At 34.3% G+C, this 25,100-nt stretch overlaps 1 protein-coding gene across 9 annotated transcripts in view; it reads right to left on the bottom strand.

The window, feature by feature from the left end:
• The window catches only part of LOC126757500 (PDZ domain-containing protein GIPC3-like), a 70,889-nt gene that overhangs the window by 22,450 nt on the left and 23,339 nt on the right, over window positions 1–25,100 (bottom strand). For 4 of the 9 annotated variants that reach the window (XM_050471448.1, XM_050471446.1, XM_050471449.1 and 1 more), the window contains exon 1: window positions 6,050–6,490. The exons of 1 other annotated variant lie outside the window; for it this stretch is intronic. Coding sequence is in view for 4 of the 8 variants with exons in the window: in XM_050471454.1 (XP_050327411.1) it covers window positions 11,381–12,421 (1,041 nt within the window). In the remaining 4 variants the exon portion in view is untranslated. Of the gene's footprint in view, window positions 1–6,049; window positions 6,491–10,769; window positions 12,504–15,277; window positions 15,327–15,364; window positions 15,456–16,772; window positions 16,848–25,100 lie in introns of those variants that run through there. 4 more of the 9 variants (XM_050471454.1, XM_050471453.1, XM_050471455.1 and 1 more) reach the window with 4 other exon arrangements.

Genomic DNA, 25,100 nt, shown 5'->3' with positions numbered 1-25,100 from the left:
AAAAACAACGGTTTGATGTGGTTTGTGGGCTGGTGGAATGATCGGTCCATATTTTTTAAGAAATGATGCCGGTGAGAACGTAAACCGTCATGGTAACCATGATAACCGACTATTTGATGGCTGAAATTGAAGCTCGTGATCTCGGCGATATTTGGTTTCAACAAGACGGCGCCACTTCCCACACATCGCATCAATCAATGGATTTATTGAGAGAGCATTTCAGTGAGCAGATATTTCCACGTTTTGGGTCGGTCGTTTGGCCACCAAGATCGTGTGTTATCACACCGTTAAACTTTTTCCTGTGGGGTACATAAAGTCTAAAGTCTATGCGGGCAATCCCGCTTTGCTTCAGACCTAGGAGCAAAATATCACGAGTGTATTTCGCCAGTTACCAGTCGAAATGCTCGAACGAGTCAACGAAAATTGGACTCAATGAATGCTCCAACAGAGACATAGGCGCGGCCAACATTTGAAAGAAATAATCTTCAAAAAATGTTTTTCGAATGATTATAAATATACCCTATAAAATTTAAATTTCTGTGTTTTTCCTTCATAAAAATGAATAGCTCGAAATGGATCACTCTTTTACTAAAATTTCTCATCATGTTAAAAGTGTGTTTTTCAATCTTATCAATTATCAATTTTATGCGCGCCGTTTTCATTTCCCTAAAAAGAAATGGCGAAAAATTACTTTTCTTCGGCCTCTAGCGGTACTTCCCTCCTTAACTTAAAATTATTTTGCAGCTGCCATTTTTATCAGCCAGTCTTCAAAGCAATATCACATGCTAGCTTGTAAATTCTGCTGACTCATTTTCATGGTTGTATGTCTACATTAATAAAAGCGACAAATTACTCAACTAGGAGCTGTTAAAACTACCTACATATACACATACATATATACATACGTTTATGGATACATAGTTGCAGGCTACTACCAAATTCTTGCAAAATGTTTCGCTTCGCTACATTCAATTGGGTCTTATACAATGAGGTAGTATTAAAGTCCATTAAACAATACTATATTTGAAGAGTTTTTGTTCGAAGCCGTAAAATAATTTCAAAGTGCAAATTAAGGTATTTATTGAGTGTAAAAAAACAATTTGTGTTATATATCGAGATAAATATGTATGCAGAATTGTAGAGCATGATATAATTTCCTAATAAAATTTTACTAGCAAATTGGCTATAGTCATACCACTCATTGCACAATGTACAATATATGTATTTACGTACATATGTATGTACTCAAATATTGTTATAAAAATACAAATACTTAAATGACTAAGTACATGTATGTATGTTTTTAACTACCCTTACAATATTTTCTTCTTTACCGCGAAAACTAACAACGTATGACTAAATGGCGTGATCGACTATACCGTAGTTAGGTTTAACCGTTTTTTGAAATTTGAATCATATGCTATAATTTTGCTTAAATGTTGAGGAAAATATAAAATAAAAAATTATTATTATTATTTTTTCAAATCAATTTAACTTCATTTTAGAAGATCAAACAATCATTACTACTAACTATTACTATAATTAAATTCACTGAACGTTTATTTATGATGATGGATCCATGTGTAGAAGTTCACGCAAGTGAGGAAAGTTCTATGAACGCCATTCACATGGAAATGGCTAGAAATGATTCTTTTATATATGACTCAAGTACCTCACCACTTCCGGTCTTAGACCAAGTATCCTTTGGGTAGCCAAAAAACATCTGTTTGAAGGCGAGCTAAAGTGAGATCCCTTCCCAGGGTAGTGCGCTAGGCTTGGGACCCGCTATGTAAAAAACACGCTCAAAGAAAAGAAGAAAACAGCATTTCGCTGTCATAAACTCGGCTCTAACCGCGTAAGCGGTGTCTACTCCAATAAAGAAGACACGACAGTCGGGTCTACGGTACCGGAACGGACCCGGATTTTTATCGGGCCAAGGACTGTCACTTCGGTAGAACTCTGTCGCTACAACAACAACAACAAGAAGAATGTTTATTTAGCATTTGTAAATCACTTCTTCTTCGTAACTTCTTAAATAACTCGCCAATAATGACATTTCCAGCTATTACGAGCTCTGAAATTGAGTTCATAAACCATGAGTAACAAATTTTTGACCGTTTAATTGATTTCAATTCGGCATATCGTTAAGAGGTTAACAGTTTTTTTACTATCTACATACTCATATCTTTATTTGTAGCGCTATACTATAGTTATGTAACATAACTGATATATATACATAAATACATGTACATGTATATATTTTTGGTGTATATTTACCGAAAAGGTTCAATGTACAAATTTATACATTTTTTGCTGCTCAAAGATAACTGTTTAATGAGTAGTACGGTCAAAGGTAATTATACTGAATGTTTCTTCTGGTGTTTCGTGTTATGTAATGATCTTTTGTAAGCCTTAAAAAAAATAGCTAACAAATACAGGGTCTTATTTTAGATTCTTAAATACATAAGTAGCTGTCAGGAAAAGCACATGTTTTTAACATTTACATTCCATACATACATAGTTCAGATCGTTATTTTAGATTTATAAGCGGTACAGGGAAATAATTCACAAGCCAGATCACAGTTCAGTTTTATTCAATTCATTCATATCATAAAACTTGCGAACTAATAAAAGCAAGATATTGTAGATTTCACATATTTTTTAGTATTTTGTTTACCTTTAAATTTTTTTCGAGTTTCTTTTTAACGTTTTCTATTTGATCCTTACATGTCATACAATTTTCGAGCCAACAAAATCAAAATATTTTTATTTCTCATCACTTTTGTTTGAAATGAAAATCTTAAACCTCTAGAAAAGCACCCTATACATACAAAATATTTATTTTTCGAGCTCCTTTGCATATTTTCTTTTTAACCTTTTCTACAAACAACATTTAAAGCACTGAATTTCGGTTAAATATGCGGTATTCTTAATGACATTCACAACTTCTTTGTTTTCCCAACCTTTGTCTTTCGGCAAGCTCGATTTCATTAACCGCAGTAAGGTACCACACGCTTGTAATGTACACACCGAACATGGCTTAAATCGCACGATGCGTGTAGTGTGTTATGCACTGTTTGTAATTGCGTTAACCCAACGCACCGCCCTCTTATCGCCTGTAGTACAAGACTTTATGGTGTGATTTCGGTCTCTCTCCGTTTTTTGTATGGTATATGAACAAATCACGCCATCTGTATCGGTTTGAGGCAACTTTCACCGCTCCACCGACAGCTAAAACCGGCAAAATTGAATGCGGAATTATTTCGCATGTCGAATTAAATGAAAAAGAGCAGATGTAAAAAAATATATATGTCCATATGTATGTACATATGTATGTGTATGAAGTTGTATGTAAGCATGTGCCTAGGCATAATTATCAATTTTTTTTTTGTTATTTTTTTAATTTTTTCGCGGATACCGCCTGAGGCAGGGAAAGACAAATACTCTTTAAAATTAATAATTTATAATATTTGTTATTATAAAGTGTGAAAAAATATACAGTTATGTTAATGTGAAATAGCTAATTTCCTTTAATGTGAAATTTTCGCTGATTTGAATATATTAATTTATTTGTTTGTGTACTTTTGATAATCTAATTAGAATATGATTGTGTTTATTTTGTTACTTGCTTTCTTACAAAAGCTGTATATTTTTGAAAAAAATAAATAAAATAATAGATAATAAATTTGTTAAAAATAACCTTGGTTTGTTGTTGTCAATTTCAATATATGTATGTATAAATTAATAAATAAAATACATGTATTAGTAAAATTATTATAAATTAATTATTTTTATGATTTTTAAATAATTTCTAAATTAAAAATCATTAAAAAAATTTTTTTTTTTTATAAATTTTAATTTTTTTCAAAATAATATTAAGTAAATTACGCATTATTATAAATTAATTATTTTTATGTTTTTATGATTTTTAACGTTTCTAAAAATCATGAAAAACTATTTTTATTTTTCAAAAAAATATCATAAAAAGTTTATTTTTTTTTTTGAAAAATGTATGATTTTTTTAAAGTTTTTTTGTCAAAAATAATTTTTTTTTTTTTCAAAATAATTCTTAAGGAAATTATTAAACTTTAATGTCATCTTGTTTATGCTCAAAGAGACATAATATTAAAAGATTTATATTTCTGGATTAATATTTTTTTTAATTATTTATATTGGAAAACGGCGCTCTTGGTCAAATAGTTTATTTATGCGCAGTTCAAAAGTTTTTTGAATGATTTTTAACAGTTACATTTCCAAATAAAAATATTTCTGGATTAATATTTTTTTTTATTATTTATATTGGAAAACGGCGCTCTTGGTCAAATAGTTTATTTATGCGCAGTTCAAAAGTTTTTTGAATGATTTTTAACAGTTACATTTCCAAATAAAAACCAGTGAAAAGTTTAAACTTTAAAATTTTTAATTTTTTTGCATCAAAAAAAAAAATTATTTTTAATTTAATTTATAGCATTTTATTAATTATTTTCATGAAATTTTAATTTTTTTAATTCTTTCATTAACATTTTATTTTTTTATTGTATTTTCGATTTAATTTTCAAAAATGCCACTTTATTATATACATACATATGTATGTACGCCAGAAACGCATACATACATATGTATTATATGTAGTATGTACATACATAGATATGTACATGTATTTTTAACAGTTACGTTTCTGATTATAATGCAATAAAAAGTTTAAACCCGAATTTTTTTTTCTTTTTTAATTTTTTGCATCAAACATTTCGTGGTTTTTTTATTTAATGTATACATTTTTTTGGATTTTTTACATAAAAAAAATTTTTTTTTTAAATTTACTTTAAAAAAATTTTGTTTTGTGGATTTTATTAATTTTTTCTATAAAATTTTAATTTTCTTAGCTCTTTCATTATTTTTTTTTATTAATTTCATTTAATTTCAATATATTTAATTTTCAAAAACGCTATAAGAGTACCAAAAATATATATAAGTACATGTACAAGTATGCTATGTATTTCTGCATCTACAGGTATGTATGTAAGTGTGTGCACACAAATTTTATTGCTTCCCGCCGAATCATCTGTTTCGTAACGTACAAAATGCCGCTAATGAACAATACACAGAGAGTCAAAGCCTATAAAAAGAAAATTGTAACATTGTTGTTGCTAAGCGTTTGCTCAAACAGGCACACATACATACAAACATACGAGTCTGTATTATGTGAGTATGCCTTAGCATACAAGCCAAGCTTCTGCCCCCGCTAAAGCCGCACTAACCAGTCCGCAAGTGAAGACTTCAAAATGACAACGAATTACATACATACATATGTACATATATTGAGCGATGAGAGAGAGGCGACAACAGAACTAACGAAAAACTACACAAAATAAAATACAAAAGTTAATAAACAGCACGTTATGTTGTTTGTTTCTTTGCTTAAATGAATGACCCTCGAAGGTGATCCGGGATTTTTAGATTAGACATGCATGGTTTTTGCTGCTTTTGGTAACCAAAGGTGAATACAGGAGAAATGCGAGAGAGAACAGATATGTTTATATGCTAATTTGTTTCTATGGCAGTTTGCACCAGGCGAACCTTCAATTTGCCAGCACAAATAAACAAATAATGCATATCACTAAATAACACTAACGACCATCTAGCAAGCCGTTCAATCAGTATCAAAGTCCATTTGGCGCTGAGTCGTATGCCAGATCAAGTATAAGGCACAAAGTATAGGCAAACAAAAAAAAGTAATAATAATAATAATAAGTGAACGCTAATAAAACGTAAGCAGCACGAGCAGCGTACATTGCGCCTGGGCAGACACTAGGTTATTTCTCGTATGCCCAGCACAGTCTGTTCTGGTCACTTCCATCGGGAGATGTCTTGCACGCCTCCACAAATTTTGTCTGCCAATATGCTTTGAAAGGCGGTTTCTTTTTTTATTTTCTTGGTGTTTTCTGTATACAACTAAACTTCCTTTGTTCTTAACAGAGTCCATGCAATATGGAACTTGAACTCATGAAAGCGCTTTTTAACACAATTTTATCTATTAACGGTGGTTTACCTTTTTTGCTTGATTATTTTGACTTTCGCTTCTTGTTCCTTTGCGTTTTTTTATTTTCTACACTTTGTCTTATTTTATTTAGTTCACAAGTTTAGATATTCTTATTGCACCAGAGTAATAATTAATTTAGACAACTTTAGCAAGCATTGCCGTCTTGTCTTGCACACACATCAAATTCACTTATATTTTGCTTTTACTAGACACTTTAGACCTTTGCTCTTTCAGTTATTTCACTACAAAGATTCTTAAAATTGATTTCCTTTGCTTTGCTGAAACATTGATTTCACAATTTCATGATTTCCGTTCTACTAAGTTTCTGAAATGTTATTGTTTTCTTCTGTATACTTTTTTCCAATAAATTTTTTATTTTCCGCCTTGTAGGCCTTTCTCTTTCTTGTAGTTGCTCCGACAAGTGCGATTTCTAGACTGAAGCTTGCGTCTAGCAACGTCGAGTCATATAATCTGGCAGGCGACGAGCGAAACCGCTGACAGCTAGCCAAGCAAGCACACCACCTCGGCAGGGAGAACGATAATCAAATTAACTCATGCATACATAACTACTTATCTGCCATGTGAGAGTGTTTTGAGAACGCTTAAGTTGGGGCATGCTTTGTCTCTGCGGGGAGGCTTGTTTCGGGGGGGACAAACAAATAGCCGTAAAAAATGAAAGACACACAACTTGGAAGGGAGTCAGCGGAAGTGAAAACTATCGTAATATTTAGCGCAAAAAACCTTAAAGAGTGCAGGTACGAAAGCTTTTGCTATTGAGCAGCTCATGCTCTGAGAACCGATCGATCACGTACGTTAAATGCTCAGTAAATTTTAAAGAGTTTTGTAAAACCATGTTCTCTTATTTTAGGTCCCACAATTTTTTTATTTCCTACTTTTTGTTGTCACTGCGAAATACGTAATAGGGAATACAAAAAAAAAACTATGTGGGATGATTCTCTAAGCGCCGACGAGTATAAGTATCAACATGCATGTAAAGGTTTATAATAAGATAAGGAAGGCGATGATTAGAAACATCGCATAAATATTTGTTAATCCCCTTTTTGTAATTGTAAATCGACTAATCGTACAAAGTGACAAATCATATAGATCCGAACGGCCCCACTTCTCAGTTGGGAGTGCGGAAGAAATTTTTTTCTCCATAGGCATTCAAATTTCAAGCTGTTAAAAAGAACTTATTTTAGGGTACTGGGTCGATACTTGAATTTACATTAACGTTTGGTTCCAATGAGTACTTACGTGGAAAGTCCGATAAGTACTCAACCTCATTTTTTATAGGGCTACTGTCATAATTTCAATAGATTTGGAAATTGAGCAATATCGGACGGTGATTAGATATATGTATGTATGTATGTATGTATGTCTTTGGAAATGAAATCGTGCAATGGAATCAAAGAACGCTTTGAGAGTCTTCTCCTTAGCAGATCACCGGCAATAAATTGGTTTTTAATAAGTCACACTTAGATGTTCCGAAACAGCTATCACGAAGGATAACGAGACAAATGTATGTGACCACCCTTTGAACGTGCACTGAACAATGGGTACCTCAAAAGACGCCGTGCTTCATCACCTGCATGACAATTGATCATGTTGCCCGAGTGTACGGGAAAACAATTATAACCCTGAGACCATTTCATCTGTAAGGTTACTTTGACACTGTCTTACGGCAATCTGAGGGAGATTCTGTGACCCTTCGAGACTGTCGACGAAACATGGAGGCACTGGTATACACCAGAGGCCAAGGGATAATGGAGACAGTGGATTTCTCCTGGGCCAACTACTTCGTAAAAATGTATGAAGTTTCAGCAGTATTTTAGGAGGAGAATACAAAAAAAAAATATTTGTGAAAATTAATATAAAACTATGTACCTTCTTAGGCAGGATTATTATCTAAACATATGACGCATGTGTACATATGTATGTATAACGGATCTCGGTATCTCTTGTGCAGACCTTACCTATGGTCGTTTCACCAAGCGAAACTTTTCTCTCCCTACCGATAACATGAACTCGGGTTATCGGCCAAATGTGAGATATATGTATTCATAAAATGGAGTCGGAACGTAACGTCTAATAAAGTGTTTTTCAGTACTAAAAATGAATGCCGTCGATGCATACGCTCCCTTAGTTTTCGTATAGTAATCTCCTTAGTCTGGTTGATCTTAAAACCCGCGGGGAGTTAGTGTAAAAAATGCGTTACTTAGACGCCATCTCGATAGAGAAGTCGGTATCCAGTAAATACCTTATAACAAATCAGACTAAAGTACAAATGGAGAGTGAATGAGCGAACTCTACAGTACCTTGTTTCAGCAAATCAAGTTGCTCGGGATCGGTTTGTGCCTACAATCGGTTAGAGTGTCCAAGAGGAAGAGACACAGGAGAGTAATTTTAAATGCAAGCTGTTCACGAAAACCCTAACCTAAAATCGGACCACAATACGATATTGCAGCAATACAAACTGATCGATCAAAATCAAGTCCCAGTATGGAAATTTTTAAATTCACAAAATTTCTAATAGATTATTATCCAAGGTAACGCAATAATATCCGAACACGGACCACTACAGCATATAGTACAAGTATGTAAGGTTTACCAACAGGAACGACGTGATGTTAAAATGAAGAAAAAACCTTCAAATTTGGTCAAATTGGGCTCTATGTTATTGTTACGCAGATTTTATGCCATTTATTATTTGAATAATGTGTCGGCTCCGTTGTGTGCGGTTCCCGTTTACGCAATTTTGCGATGACAAGCATTTCGGTTAAGTGCGCTGAATGTTGTCTTGGAGCTCCTTTAGCGTTGTATCAAAGTGAAATATGACAAGATAAAATGACAAAGCTTACTGATCGCACTGACAGAATTTGACACAAGTCCGTAAACAAACATGGCCGCTACGAGCTCCCAAAATCACTTCATTCCTATTGGTAGACGCTGTAGCTGCCTACAAAGGTCTTTTTCTCTGTTACAAACCGTTATTTTACATTTAGATATACATAAAATTTCTAAAAGAAATACACCTATGAAGCATATTATAGATTCGTTGCAGCCTAAGTGAACGTTTTTCCTTGTTTATTAAACATTTATGGAGTCATCTTCAAATAAGTAGTCAGGAATCATGCCCATGACCTATAAAGTGATAGAATGTTTCTAAATTCGCCTTTGTGATCGGTAGAACTATATCAATAAGTAGGACTTTTTCAATAATTAATTGGTAAAAATCCACAGAAATCTATTTCATAGAACATAGTATACACACTAGAGCGGGTCCATTTTTTGTATAAAATCGCGTATGCCTGAAATGTTTTACCGTCCATTCTGAACAACTAAGAGGCCATTGGTCTAAAAACCAGTTTCGAACCAGCGGTTTTTAAACTAAAGTTTAAAAAATCTGAATAATCGGATGCGTGCTAGATATGTGATATAATTATCCGATCTGAAAAATGATTAATAGAATAACGAAATGCACTTACGTACTAAATTTTATTTGGATATCTCAAAAACTGCCGAACACATATTTAAACGTATAGACACTTGGTAAAAGGCTTCTGGTGATTTAGTTTTATCAAACACACAAGCCTACGAGTGCTACAAAGCCTTCATAGACGGTCGAGGGAACGTTGAAGTCAAGCCTCATGCAGGACGACTTTCGACCACTTCAACTGATTAAAATTTAAAATTGAGGGATATGGTGCTTGAAAATCGTCAAAAAAGTATTAAAGAGTTGGCAAGAGAGTTCGACATCTCTTTCGAGTCGGTTTGAATAGTTTTGGTGGATATTTTGGGTATGAAACGTGTTCTTGCTCGACTCGTCCCAATAAAGCTGGATCACCATTGTGACCGAATTTAAAGCCAAATACGCAATTAAGACCAACGATCAAGCATTGTATTCACCAGAATTGGCTCCGAGTGATTTTTTCTTGTTCCCCAAACTGAAAATTGCCGCTCCTTGGAACCCGTTTTCAGTCGATTGAAGAGATAAAACAAAATTCGCTGAAGGTGCTGAAGGCCATCCCAAAAAGTGCTTATGAAAAGTGTTTCGAGGACTGGAAAAATTGTTGGCATAAGGGATTACTTGAAGACACCAAAATAAATTTTGTTGAATAATTAAATATTTTGCGTTTTATTTACAATTTCCGGGTACTTTTTTGTCACAATATACATATTCCTTACAATAGTTCTCAAACATCCATGGTTAACCTTGCGGGTATTTCTTTATTAACTTTTGTCTAGCGCAGAATCATATAGACTCCGTCATTGTGCTTTGCAAAAGAATTTCTCCGCAGTAAAAATTTTTCTGCTAAATGAAAAAAGTATATATTTTTTCCATTCATCGCATAAATTTAACATAAATTAGTCACGCGAAAACATTGCACATTTGTGAGCATCAATGAACTGAACTTGGTGAGGAAATGCCCGGCCATGCCAACGCCTACGAGTGAAATTTTGCGGAAAATTTGGCTAGAAGCCAAAAAACAAGGCAATTGCTGTCTCTATGCAAGTGAGAGAAAAACAAAATTTTGAAAATTAAGCAAAAATTAATATTTAGTATGTGGGTTTAAAGTGCGCTTAGCACGTGGTATACGAACGAAAGGAAAAACGGAAAAAAATACAAAAAAAGCAGAAACTTACCAGCACGATTTAACCGTGAAAACAAATAAATATCAACAAATTTGCAAATAAATTTGTGCGAAAATAAAAAGATTTAGGCAAATGCATTAATATATGTAAATATTGCTTTTGTTGTTTTATTTGTATTTTTACACACTTCGTTTAAACAGTTTTTCGCTGCAACGACATTTCTTTTTGTAAATATGCGCTTTTATAGACTACATACATATAATATATTAATTAGCTGGTATATTTAAACGAATACATAATATAATAAAGACATATATTTACGCACGTACATATGTATATATATATATATGTAAATATATATAAATTGGCAAAAACAGCTTACGTACAAATTGATTGTTTTAATTCTCCTTTCAAATACATATTTTATTTATCATTAATATTAGGAAAATATCAATAATAGCATAGGTTGGTATAACAAACAAAAAGCGCATTTATTATACATACTTTAAAATAAATACATTGATATGCCACCCGACTTTCAAAATAGTGAAAAATACCGTAATTTTCATTTAAACAATACTCGCTAAATTTGCATATTTCTTCAACATGACATTTACATCGTTTTACAGCATTACTCTCTCGCTCTCTTTCCACTTTCCTGTTTACTCTCTTCAACGTCACCAAGTCGTTTCGTCTACTGAGAGTACTCTAGTTTAAAATTATTTCAAAATTGTAGGCACACTTTTAGTTCTTCGCCGTTTTCCGACGTCTGGCATCCGTTACAGCACCCCACAGTTCGATAATGAAATCGTCGGTAAAGCCGAATGACTCCAAATCGGAATTGTCGATAGCCTCCGCAAAGTCCATTGAGTTGGACTTGTTCGCACCTAAATCCCAAATTTGTGTCGCCAATTCGGTGTCATTTATGCCCATAAACGATTCTAACAAATTATTGATCGCCTCAATGCCCGATTGCGTTGACTCATCGAATTTATCCTCGATCTCTACATTACCGTTCGCCTTAAATCGTAATGTCTCCTTGCCACTGCCGTAGCCACGTCCAGAGGGCGCCCGCGATTGTGTGCGCGGACCGATACCCTGGAAGCCGCTCTTCATCGGTTCCACCAGTCGCAACGTGAATGTGGTGCCGGTTGGTATATCCTTTAGCAGACGCGCAACTTCGTAATGTCGCTTACCCACCATAGTAATATCATTCAACTTCTCAATATGATCACCGACGCTAATGTGTTCGATGCGATCGATGACCGAACCCTCTTTAATGCGCTTAATGAATGCATAACCCGCGCCATTATCGGTTATGGTTAAACCGAGCGCATCCTCTGATTTTACAATTTCAATCTCCTTCGGTCGCCCCTTTCGATGCGCGAATATGAAGTCATCCAGTCCGATTTGACCGCCCAGTAGTTTTGTCATGTCCACTTTGTGTGAATTCAGAGTGCAGAAAAGTATCTCCTCGACAGGTATGTCGTAGCATTCGGCGATCTTTTTATAGAGCTCTCGTACGCTCGCAAAGCCGGTTATCAAACCAGTTGGACTGCCGTGCGCCAGTTGGCAGTGGAATATTAGTTGCGGTTTGGGAATGTATGCATCGTTGCGGTTATTTGCGTTACTGCTGCCATTCATAGTGGTCGCTTTACCGTTCGCCGTTGTGTTATTGTTGTCGTTGTATGATGTGTTGCCCCCCGTGGCAGTGGTAGCGGCATTTGTAGATAGATCGGTATCTGTTCTACCAAATTTGGGACCCTTTTTTGAAAATAGCGGCATAGCGAAATGTTTCCGAAAATGTTGCTCTTTGTTTACTCTCTCTCCCTCTCTTATCTTTTTCTGTCACGATCGTCTTTTGTATCTGTTTGTGGAGAGAATTTACATATGATTTAACAAAAATTTTGCTCCGTAATTTACTGCTAGTGTTAGGTTGATTTGGTTAATAACATCACCTGTGTTGGGTATGTGTTTTTTACATTAGGACTTAGTGACTTCCTTTGTTAGTTAAATATTTTATTTCACTCGGCCTTGTTAAAAGAGTGGTTTGCACGTATGGAGAGTACAAATTTTATTAGATCTTCGAATAAGCAATAATCATAAATTATTAATTTGCGAAATGTGTACCTAAGCATCGGTGTAAGAGTGCCGTGCGCCTGATATTTATCCAATAAAATGCAGGTTTACGAGTTAAAAGTTGCCAAGTACGGTTGGTTGACATTCTATATATGTTGGATCTCTATAATTCTGGATCTAGTTAAGATCTTGTCATATTTTAAGCGGTTTCATCCTTGCTTGACCTTATATTAGCTTTTTATGGTCAATGGGCTGGCGGTAGTCGATTAAAAAATTGTTTTCAGCAAAGAAATAGACTTTGAAAGTAAACTCTAAAAAAAAACCTAGAAAATAATATCCTTCAAAGGTGCATTATGGCATACAGGTGCAGAGTCATCTTTATCTTAATTTTGATCGATCAGGTCGTAAAGCAGCTCTTTCGATACTATAGTTATCAGATATGACAATTATGTTCGGAGATTCTAGCCTTCTTTTGGTAATACCATAATTGATGCCACATTTCTTTAAGATATCTTGTCAAATAAAAAATTTTGCCGTACAAGGACTTGTGTTTGATCGGTCAGTTTTTAGGTCAGTCATATGATATAGTGACTCGACTTTAGATACAAGTATTGCCTTGGATAATAATTTGTGAAGATATCCCATCAAATATAAAGTTTTCGACACAAGGATTTTGATTGATCAGTTTGAATGGCAGCTTTATGCTATAGTGATCCAAATTTCGTATGCGGAATCGTTGAGAATGTTGGAAAAGGCTTACGGTGATTCAGTTTTGTCAATAACAGAAGTATACGAGTGATACAAAGCCTTCAAAAACGGTCGAGAGATCGTTGAAAAAATGCCGCTTTCTAGACGACCTTCACCCTCTTCAACTGATGAAAATATTAAAAAAGTGAAGGATATGATGCTTGAAAATCGTCAGGCAAGTGTTGGAGAGATGACAAGAAAGTTCGACATCTCTCGCGAGTTCATTCGAATGATTTTGTTGGATAATTTGGGTATGAAATGCGTTCTTGCTCGACTCGTCCCGATAAAGCTGAATTTTTTTTAGAAAGAGTACCGTAAACAGGTCTCTTTGGACATGCTTGATCGTGTGAATTCCGATCCCACATTCATGGAGAGCATTTTAATTGCCGACGAGACATGAGTTTATGCGGTTGGCATGCAAACAAGTCAACAAACATCGGAATGGAACCCGTTTTCAGTCGATCGAAGAGATAAAACAAAATTCGCTGAAGGAGCTGAAGACCATCTCAAAAAGTGCTTATGAAAAGTGTTTCGAGGACTGGAAAAATCGTTGGCATAAAAAATATCGATGAATAATCAAATATTTCCTTTTTTGTTACAATGTATATACTTTATAGATAACTTCGTATTCTCTGTTGAGGGTATAAAAATCGGGTGTGTTCTATTCTACCTGGCAATAAACGAATCACACTTTGATTCTGCCGCCTGGCAAATTCCCTTTAAAACGGATTTTTTGTTGTACTTTCTAGTTATTACTATTGTGTTTTAATGGATTGGCTCGTGGTGATTTGTGGGCCTGATAAGAATTGTATTTTATCTCCGATCATCGCAAACAAAGGTATGTAAGTATGACATTCTGTCTATAGTTAGAGTGCTTTCATAAGTCTTTTTTTCAAATAGTTCTAAACTCATAATTGAAATTGATTTAGAATAATTTATATTTTTAAATTATAATTTTATTTTTTTTTAGCTTTTTTACGACTGTATCGGGCGATATAGCTATGATTTTCATACGAATTGCTGTGAGCTTCTCAATGTTCCGAATATTGCTGATATACACTTTGCTTTCATATAATATTAAAACCACAAAAATAAGTCATCATAATCGAAATGGATTCTCCTTCTCCTTCCTCAATATTTTCGACGACAAACGATGATTTCAGTTAACGTATTGTTTCTTGGTACTAAGCAATTCTTAGCTAGTTTCATTGTAGTGTTTCCAACGCACGTCTAACTATCTCAATCCGTTCGGAATTGTCAAAGTTAATCAAAGTTTACAACCGATATAAAATATGGCGCAACTTGTAGGTATGTTCTCAGGTACACTAACTTCTTATGCTCCTACTGATTCATGCCACATTTAATAATTTATTTTGTTCGAAATTCTCTCCAGTAGTCCAAACCACTCTTTTAGTATGTTAGCCACTAATTATAAAACTACCCAAAACCACATATTTTAGTTAAAAATAACTTAAATCACTTTTTATTAGTTAAGACCACAACCATAGTGAATGATATTGGTATGTATGCATGTATATATATATACAAATGTTGTAACATATGTTCAGTTATGATTAGTTTCCGCATAAATGCACTTCTTGTTTTGTTTATTTCATTATTTTTTTCACCATAACTACGTGTGCGATAATATGTTAATAAGTGAGGTTAAATCCAAACTCAGTAGCTACATATGTAGTATGATTCATTGTAACAAATATAAGTGTAAATTTGGGTTACAAACGTTATACAAGCACTATAAATTCTTCGAGTTTTTAATAATGAGAAATTGCTTATTTAATTTGAACTCGCACTGACCACACTTTCTCCTTTATTTAATTTAGGTATTAACTATTATTAAATTAATTCGATTTAAATAAACACGTTTAGGACAAATATACGTACGGCTTGCTAAAAACGGCACTTCTGACATTCAGAGACTACAGAAAATGCTACGTCGCTTTGTCAGCATTTCATGAACGTCTTATCTAGAAATGCGTGAAAAGGCGATAAGATTTCTTAGAGAGCGGGCGCAATAAGAAACAATGTGATAGATAAGCGGTAAGACATGCAGCGCACTCACGCCTTTGCAGCGGCCGGGAGTGTGCATTGGAGTACAGTATAGAGTATACACTATACAAATATACTGATATACAAGTATATATTTTATAAGATACTAAAGACACCAAAAATGGTAGCATTTTTAGTAGTAGTAGCATTGCTTGTTGGTAACCCCAAAATTCGTCAGTGGCAAGTGAGAAAGAGTACACTTGAATGAGCGCTATCACAATAACAGCAACGATAATGAGCAGAAAATAGTATTATCATTGTACTTTCCAGTTTAGGTTTATTTTAGAACTGAAGTATTGAGTAAATATGTTCGAAAGTAGGTAAAGAGGGAATACGATCCATATAGATTTCTACAAAATTGCTGGGGTTGTACCAAAATTAACCAGGACCAGGACTCATCTGATTGAGAGGTGTCTGGATCGGCTAATTACAGTCGATTAATAATAATATTTTTTTTAACATGGACCAATATTGTTATGTTTTTCACGAAAAAAAGTAATAAACTTTAATTACATATGTATTTAACAGGTGCTCCAATAGCCTTTTTTGACAGATCACGCGTAAATCGTGTCAAGCTGTCATGTTATTTTTGTTAAGTATTGCATTTCATTATGGAAAAAATTACACCTGAACAACTTATGGTTAACATTATCATTATCATTAGGCCGACGTATCTTGAGACACAGCATTCATTATTCGACCGAATAGATCACATCGACTTGGCGATCTTATTGCGAGATCTTGAATTGAAAGCGAACAAAATACAGCTTCTGCAAGCTCTGAAGTCGCTCGACCTTCCCAAGCGACATCGCTTTGCTCTATGGGCTTTTGAAAAGTTCCAAGAAGATCCGACGTTTTCGAGCCAAATTTTGTTCAGCGATTAGGCGCATTTATGGCTCTATGGGTATGCAAACAAGCAAAATTACAGCATTTGGGACGAATATCAACCTGAAGAGATTCAAAAGCTGCTATGAAAGCTAGTAAAAACAACGATTTGGTTGGTAGCTGCTTCTAAAACAAATCCTCTCTAGCATAAAAGATTCATATACCGAAGTATTTTATTAACTTAGTGAACCCGAAATTCGTCTCAGTGACGATAGAAAAATTCAATATTTGCAAGCCCCACTAAATAGCAAAGCAGTTCAATTGATTGTAAACAGTTATTAATATCACAGATATTCAGCAATTTCTCACTATTTTTCTTAACATTTTTCGTAGAACACTTTTTTATAATATAAAATACCTTATTTAAGAAATGCATGCACACGAAAATAAGTGAACTTCTGTTTTATATATCCTTGAGCTGCTCGTCACAATTCCTTCTAAATATTTATGTGAATACTTCAACTAATTTTTATATTCTTATTATTTTGAAACACAAGAAATTTTAATTGTCATACAATAATAAAAAATTAACAACTAACTTGACAGTTTTTTATTTTTCTCCTTTGCTTTTACATATAAATTGATTAATTGCGCATTGTTTGACAACAATCTTTATGTAGAGTTTTTATGGCAGTTATAGCAATTATGACAGAAACGGTAAGTTGGGAAATTTGTGTTGCCATCATTTTGATTACTCATACTTGTACTAACCAGCTTGATAAAATATGAAATTACGATTTCTATTATTGATAAGGAATTGTGGTATAATATGGAAGCAAAAATATCAGGTATATTACATCATTAAAATTATAAACTGCAATAGTGAGATTTTTGGGATTATTGTCTGAGGGGTGAGAAATTCCAAGTCAGGGTGATGGTACTAGGTCAGTATAGTAAAACCCTCAAAGGGTTTGGCGTTCGTATGTGGCAGTTGGTTTGCCAAAATGTTACAACTAAGCAAAAGAACATCAAGATAAGGAAAAAATTTAAAAGGTCATAAAAAACAACGCCAAACCCTTTGAGGGCTTTACTATACTGACCTAGTACCATCACCCTGACTTGGAGTTTCTCACCCCCCAGATTAGCTGTTGTACTGTGTAATTGAGCAAAATATTTCGCAATGCAAACACGATTGCATTTGTAATCACTTCAAATGACGTAGCGAAGATGAACCAGTTTTCTCATTGTTCCCACTTAAGGAATACTAAGAATATTTTGTCTATTCCCAAAAGCAATTGTTTAGAGTACAATATTTTGATTACATCAGGTGATCTTCGGTAAAAAATAAATTATTTGGAGAACCTCTGGAAAACTATATACTCAAATTAATAAGTATATTGTAGAACTCTAGAAAAATATACAACGCACTAAAAGTAAATACATTGCATTAGAAATAGGGTATTTTAGAAGAAAAAAACTCTACTGGCTTGCCAAACAATTGAAATTCATTGACCTAGTTTACGAAAATGGGTACTTATAAAATCTGCTAGCGAGAAACAGATCTCAAATGTAAGAAAGTTTGGCGAGAGTTATTCTCCTTTCATCGTGCTATGTGATGTATACCTATTACGGTGCTTCAAAAAAATTTTTGAAATTTTTTTTCAACTCTTACCCTCTCAAATGTTAGTGATTGACAAACAAAAAATCCTCCCTCAAGCCAGGCGCTGTAGCTTAACTCTAAGGGGTCGCTATTTTTTTTTTAGGTTCCCATACATTTTACATAGGAATTTTCGTTTTTTCATTCAAACTAAAATTTCACCAACTAATTTTCGTTTCTCAAAAATAACCATCACATATTCATAAAGTTCACTTTTCAAACTTTAAAAATTTCTGCGACAAAGTTTGATTATCTCAATTAGACGATTAAACATAGCGATTTGAAATTTGGAATTTTTTCAATAAAAATTAATATCTTCAATTGACTCAAAATGGTTTCTCCGAAGCGGTCGTTTGAGTTTGCTGACAAGCTAGAAGTCACACGGAGCTAAATCTAAAGCTAAATAAACAATGGTTACGGAACAATATTGAATTTGATGAAAAATTCACGACGAATCAATGCAGTGTGCGACGGTGCATTATCGTGGTGCAAAAACCAAGAGCCCATAACTCCGGTCTCTTTTTACGAAAAAATAAAAAAGGCATAACACTCAAATAGTATTTCTTTGACTTGGTTTTTTCACTTGGGCTTACCTCTGCCACGATATTCGACCGATATATTGTCTATTTCCGGATCGTAAGCATAGATCCAAGACTCATCACCAGTAATAATATGTTTCATGACGTCCTGATAGTCGGAGAACACGACGCATCAAGTCACTTAATTTTAGGGCACGTTTGAATGCCTAGCCTTAGAGTAATCGCTGCGAAGAGTTGGAATCAAGAAATTTGTCGAATTATGATCACTACATAATAGTTTTAGGTACTATAACCGATCGGCGTTCTATGTTGTCCAAGTGAGAGCCGTGTTGGGCGATTGTAGACGTATATCTATTAACTTCGTGATAATTTTTTTCAACTGAAAATCATTCTAAGTTCGCCATATTTTTATTTCGCCGTAAATTTCTGCCTCAAAAGACATAATGTTTTCCTTTACGATTTCGCTGTGGATGTAAGTGCATTCTTATACAAAAGGCTCTTAAGAAATCAGACATGACGATTTTAAGGTTTACATGGGTTTCCTCGACCAGAAAACGATCTATTTCCAATATTTTTTTCCATATTTTCAAAGTAAATATTTTATTCAAAAATTTTATCATTCCCAAGATACATATTCTAGAAAGATGACGAAATTTTCAAATAAAAACATTCAAAAGTCGACCATTACGACGTCATTTCCGGCAGTCCCTCGGAAAAAGGTACCTGCACGTTGACAGCAGAACTTCTTACTGGATCATTAAACGTAAAAAGTAAAAATAAACACTTTAGTTAAGACCATAAACTAGGTGTTGCACGAAGTAAACACAAAAAAGTAGGATAAAAATTGCATTTTTCTAAAAATGTGCAAATTTTGGAGTAAATTTCCTGATATTTTTTTACAAATAGTTGTAAATGAACAAAAATATCATTAAATATCATTTAAGACACTGTAAATGACGGAGATCTCAAAGACCTGCGTAAAATTTTATTAAGATCTGTTGAGCAATTCGCGAGAAATATTGACATCTGACTTTGAAAACACAATTTCAAGAAAAACGCGTATAAAATTTTAAATGACTATATAGCTGACCTCGAGCGCGCAACTTTTCAAGGCAGTATCTCCAAAACTATGTATTACTCGAAACAACATGAGAATTTAGGACAACAACTCTGAACTGAGACAAATTTCACAACACCTTTTGGTGATGTTCTTATTGACCAGAAGGCAAAAGATCTCCTGGTGCAGAAACTATTAATATTTTATGGCTTATATGGCTGACATGGTCGAAATCAATAACAAGCTTTCTGATAACGGTATCACTTGATCTCTATACATATGTACGTCATTAATTCACATATGTATGTATGTACACATTATGAATAAAAAAATAACAATGTTTACTGTCAGCTGTGTTTAAATATTTCCATTTCACTTTGTTATGCTAAAAATTTACGCGTACGTGCCTAAATGTATATTGAGTTAAAAAAGCATGAATATCTGAAAAAATTCCGTAACCTGTCACATTAAGATACTATAAAATCTCCATATTTATGTATGTAATAAGTACTAGGTTTATATATGATTTATATATTCATAAAGAACGAGCCCCTTTTCAAGAGCGTATGCCAACAAAACCACAAACGTGATCAAAACAAATAAATAAGTTAAATAAATACATACATACATATATAAGCATACATAAAAACTCTTGTACATATACACTAAGATATATTTATGTATATATTTTGGTACACACCTCTCCACAACAAAAACAATATTAAAGCCACGCGTTGTGAGCAAATAGATCTTCAAGGTCACTTACTGAAAGACTACCAACATTGACACAAGGCTCAACAACAAAAAAGCAGAAACTAGTGCATAGTTTAATAAATTGTATATGCTTGTATGTATGTATGTTATGTGTGTAAATTAGATTAATAAAACTACTTTGTAGCCTTTGATAATAAGAAACATCGAGCGACATAATACAGGAATATGGAAATAGAATTTAATTAAAATGAAATTGTTGTAGTTTTTTGTATATACATACATTTGTACTCGTATGTAAATGTGTTTTTATTTAGTTGATATGCGACGCACTGGCTTGTAGAACGTCAGCAATATTTGCATTAAACACCTAGGCACTGCGCAAGCAAAGGTTTTTTTCAACTCTGCTCTATGTTATGCGGAAGCAGTATGGACTTGTATTAAAAAACAAGCAACAATACTGCACTGTGATATGTTTTTAAACGTTTTATTATATTTGCATGTCGATGTTGAAAAAATAAACTACGTAATCGACGTACTTCTTGTTTAGTCAAAGTCTCCTAAACAGACAATTTTCATATATTACTATGGGCAAAAAATAGTGAGACTTTTTAATTTAAAACCCATTCGTCGAAATATTTTATTCTAAGTGGGTATGGCTATCAGTGCAAAATGTCACAACAAAATAATCATTAGTGTTTAATATACGCTTGTTTTTCTCAAGCACAGAAAGTGCATTCTTTTTCCATTTTTATGATGAGTGAAATTTTTTAACAAAGAAGTTCCATTAAATTTTGTGTGTGGAATCAAATTTCTGGTGCTGAAACGTTCAGAATGTTGGAAAAGACCTTCAATGATAATGGTTTCTTTTTGATTGGTACAAGTTATTCAAAGAGGGTCGAGAACGCATTGACGATGAACCACATCTAGGACGGCCATCAACATCAACTGAAGATCAACGCGTCAATTAAATAAAATAATTTGTGCTTGAGAATTGACGATTAACAGTCAGAGATCTTACTGGCATCGTTGGCATATCGGTATGATTAGTGAAAACCATTTTGAAAGATCATTCGGGCTTAAGAAAAGTGAAGGCACGATTGGTCCCAAAATCACTCAACTTTGTCGAAAAACAGCGTCACGTTAAAGTCCGACTACCAAGATGTCATGAAACGTATTATTACTGGCGATGAGTCTTGAATCGATGCTTACGACCCGGAAACAGACGATCGATCGGCCGAAGCCGAAAATACCATGTCAAAGCATGTCAAAACCTAAAGTTATGTTGACAGTTTTCTTCGTTTATCGAGGGGTGGTGCACTTCGAACTCCTTCCGGTCGGACCAACTGTCAACAAGGAATACTATCCACTATAGGTGAAAGAGAAAATAGTCGTAGAAAACGAGAATATGGTTCATGACGTACTAGTTCATAGCGTAATTCCTTCAGTTTATCGGTCTTATCACAACCTGAATGAGGCGATGTGGTGTCATGGCCTTGGAGCAAAATATCACACGTGTCATTCGCCAGTCACCAGTCGATATGGATGGATTTACCATCTGAAACGTGGCCGCGGCCAACATTTGAAAGAGATAAGTTCTATGTTTTTTCTGTAAAAAAGTGAGGAATCTTGAAATGGATAACCTTTTACATACATATATCCTGACTTGCATTTAGGGTGTGCTTTAAAAGTACAGTTTCCTATCATAATTTTTTCCTAAGAAATGAAATTGCCGTGCTGAATTGCAGGCATTTGCTTGAGACCGCTGTAAATTTAGCTTCTTTGTCTACTCATGGCGAACGTCGAAGTGACTGATGAGTTCTGTGAGCAGTTCATACCAAAAAGTAGTATCAGCTCTTTCTAAGCACTGTATTATAAACCCGCGACTAATTGAATGATGGTCGCAGACTCAACCCACTCACTCACGTCAACGTCTTTGCTATCTTTGAATATATTTAAATTTGCATTAAATTTACTAATTCAGCGCTCAATTGAGCTAAATGTGTCAACTAAAGTGCTTTGAGTGAATTGAATAGTTACAGTACAAATATAAATGCAAAATAGCAATTGACTTTGTGATTTACTATTTATTATGTGGTATAACCGATGTTAATGAGTTCTACGTGATGTTGTTGAGAATTTAAAAACTAAAGAAAAAACGTCTTGGTTGCATGGGAGCTATAAAGCCCTTCACAAATACAACGTATTCTTTACAAATCAGTCAGTTTGTATAGCAGCTGTGTATGTGCATGTATATGCTATAGTGCCTCGATCTAAAAAAAAAAAAATGTTCACGAGATTGCAGCGTCGACTTGGTCAACACGGGATGAACACACGGACGAGCACCGACGTTTCTTTTTGGGTGTTCTAAACATCGTGGCAATCTTAATACTCTTTTCAGAGTATAAATATTGCATCCTGTGAGTAAAAATTCATGAAACTCTTTATTTACCTTTTATGAGGTCACTAAACTTCTGTTTACATTTAGCGAAGTCCACAACACTTGTGTAGATTAAACCGAGTTAACAACCTTTGTTTACATTTGGGATCAATGACCCCTTTGTTTATATTTTATGGGGCCAATGACCTTTTTTACATTTTATGAGGTCACTCAACTTTTGTTTACATTTAGCCAAGTCCTCAACCTTTGTTTACATTTAGCCAATTCAACAACCTTTATTTAATTTTGGGGTCACAGACGCCTTTGTTTACATTTTATGGGGTCAATGAGCCTTTTTTTACATAATATGAGGTCATTGATCGTTTTGTTTACATTTTCGGTGTCAATGACCTTTGGTTTAGATTCAGTCAAGTCCACAACCATTGTATACACTTAGCCAAGTCAAAAACTTTTGTTTATATTGCCGGTTAGTAACCATTTGGGAGGTCTTTAACCCTTTTGTTTACATTTTGTGGGGTTAATGACCTATTTGTTTACATTCATGAGGTCAATGACCCTTTCTTCAAATTGTTTGAGATCAAGGTGAACAAAACTATTATAATCTCTGTTTCATGATAGGGGATTATAAAAAGGGTTAACTTAAATGCTAATATTATATAGTTTCTAAGCGAAATACCAGTTGCAATATTAGCTTTTCTTCAGAAAACATAAAGAACTATTGAAATAAATTTTAGTTCCTCTGGTGTAGGTGGAAGTAGTATAAGGAGCAAAAATCTGGCTCTAATTTATTAGGTTTCAAATATCTCCCTTATGCCTTTTTTTTCTTTGGAAAAATTTCGCGGCTATGTATATCGCCCAGAAGATGGGAGTTAGTCACCAAACCATTTTAAACCATCTGCAGAAGGCTGGATACAAAAAAAACTTGAAGTTTGGATGCCGCATGATTTGACGCAAAAAAAACTTCTGGACCGAATTAACGCCTGCGAAATGCTGCTGAAACGGAACGAACTCGACCCATTTTTGAAGCGGATGGTGACTGGCGACGAAAAATGGATCACATACGACAATATCAAGCGAAAACGGTCGTGTCGAAGGCCGGTGAATGGTCCCAAACAGTGGTCAAGCCAGGATTGATGGCCAGGAAGGTTTTGCTGTGTGTTTGGTGGGATTGGAAGGGAATCATCCACTATGAGCTGCTTCCATATGGCCAGACGCTTAATTCTACCTTGTACTGCGAACAACTGGACCGCTTGAAGCAGGCGATCGACCAGAAGCGTCCAGAATTGGCCAACAGGAATGGTGTAGTGTTCCACCAGGTCAACGCCAGACCACACACTTCGTTTATGACGCGTCAGAAGCTACGGGAGCTCGGATGGGAGGTTTTATCGCATCCACCATATAGCCCGGACATAGCGCGAGAGATTACCACCTGTTCCTGTCCATGGCGAACGCCCTTGTTGGTGTAAAGTTGAACTTAAAAGAGGCTTGTGGAAAGTGGCTGTCCAAGTTCTTCGCAAATAAGGAGGGGGGCTTCTACGAGGGGGGTATTATGAAGTTGCCGTCCAGATTATCGAACGAAACGGCGCATATTTGAACTAAATCCGATCACTGTAAAACTTTTTTTTTTGAATAAAGTGCAAAAGCGGAAGGGAGATACTTATTTGACAACATTATATACATATGTACATACTTATGTAATTAAAGAAATGGTATGCATAAAAGGCATTAAATGAACGCTTAATAATAAAAATGTTTAATCGAACGCTTTCTGATGACTCTAAGTTAGGCTTTATTTTTCAAATTAGTGCGCAAATTTAATGCAAATTCTAAGGCGATTTTGTTGAAGAAGTTCTAAAGCTTCAGTATCGTGTGATCGCTAATGACGTATAAATATTTATATGTATATACATATGTATGTAAGTGCGATTAGTGATTATTTCACGAGCAACTTATCTATCTAATGTTTTTACATATGTATATATGTACATACATACATATGTATGTATGTGAAATTAAAATGTTATGTCATTTAAACGCACGACAGTGAACAGCTTGAGTTTCGAAATCACGTAATAAATTGTTTTATGTATGCAAGTGTTATTGAAACTGAAATCAAATTCAAATACATAGAAGGGTGCTTTACGAGTTTGAGGATAATATGAAACAAAGTGGAGATTTTTATAACAGAACACATACTAAGTAACTATAAGGTCCGATCTGAACCATTTGCTTGCAGTTTTTAGCGCTGTTTTGAAAAATCTATGATAATTTTCGTGAAGTTACCTTGCAAACTAAATAAGTTTTCCATACACGGACTTCAATTTGATCGAGTTTAGTTTGTATGACACCTATTTACATCCAAAAGTGCCCGATATCGGCAA

The sequence above is a fragment of the Bactrocera neohumeralis genome, chromosome 4 (genome assembly GCF_024586455.1).
Source record: "Bactrocera neohumeralis isolate Rockhampton chromosome 4, APGP_CSIRO_Bneo_wtdbg2-racon-allhic-juicebox.fasta_v2, whole genome shotgun sequence".
NCBI classification, from domain to species: domain Eukaryota; kingdom Metazoa; phylum Arthropoda; class Insecta; order Diptera; family Tephritidae; genus Bactrocera; species Bactrocera neohumeralis.
This window is presented reverse-complemented; position numbering and strand designations above follow the sequence as displayed.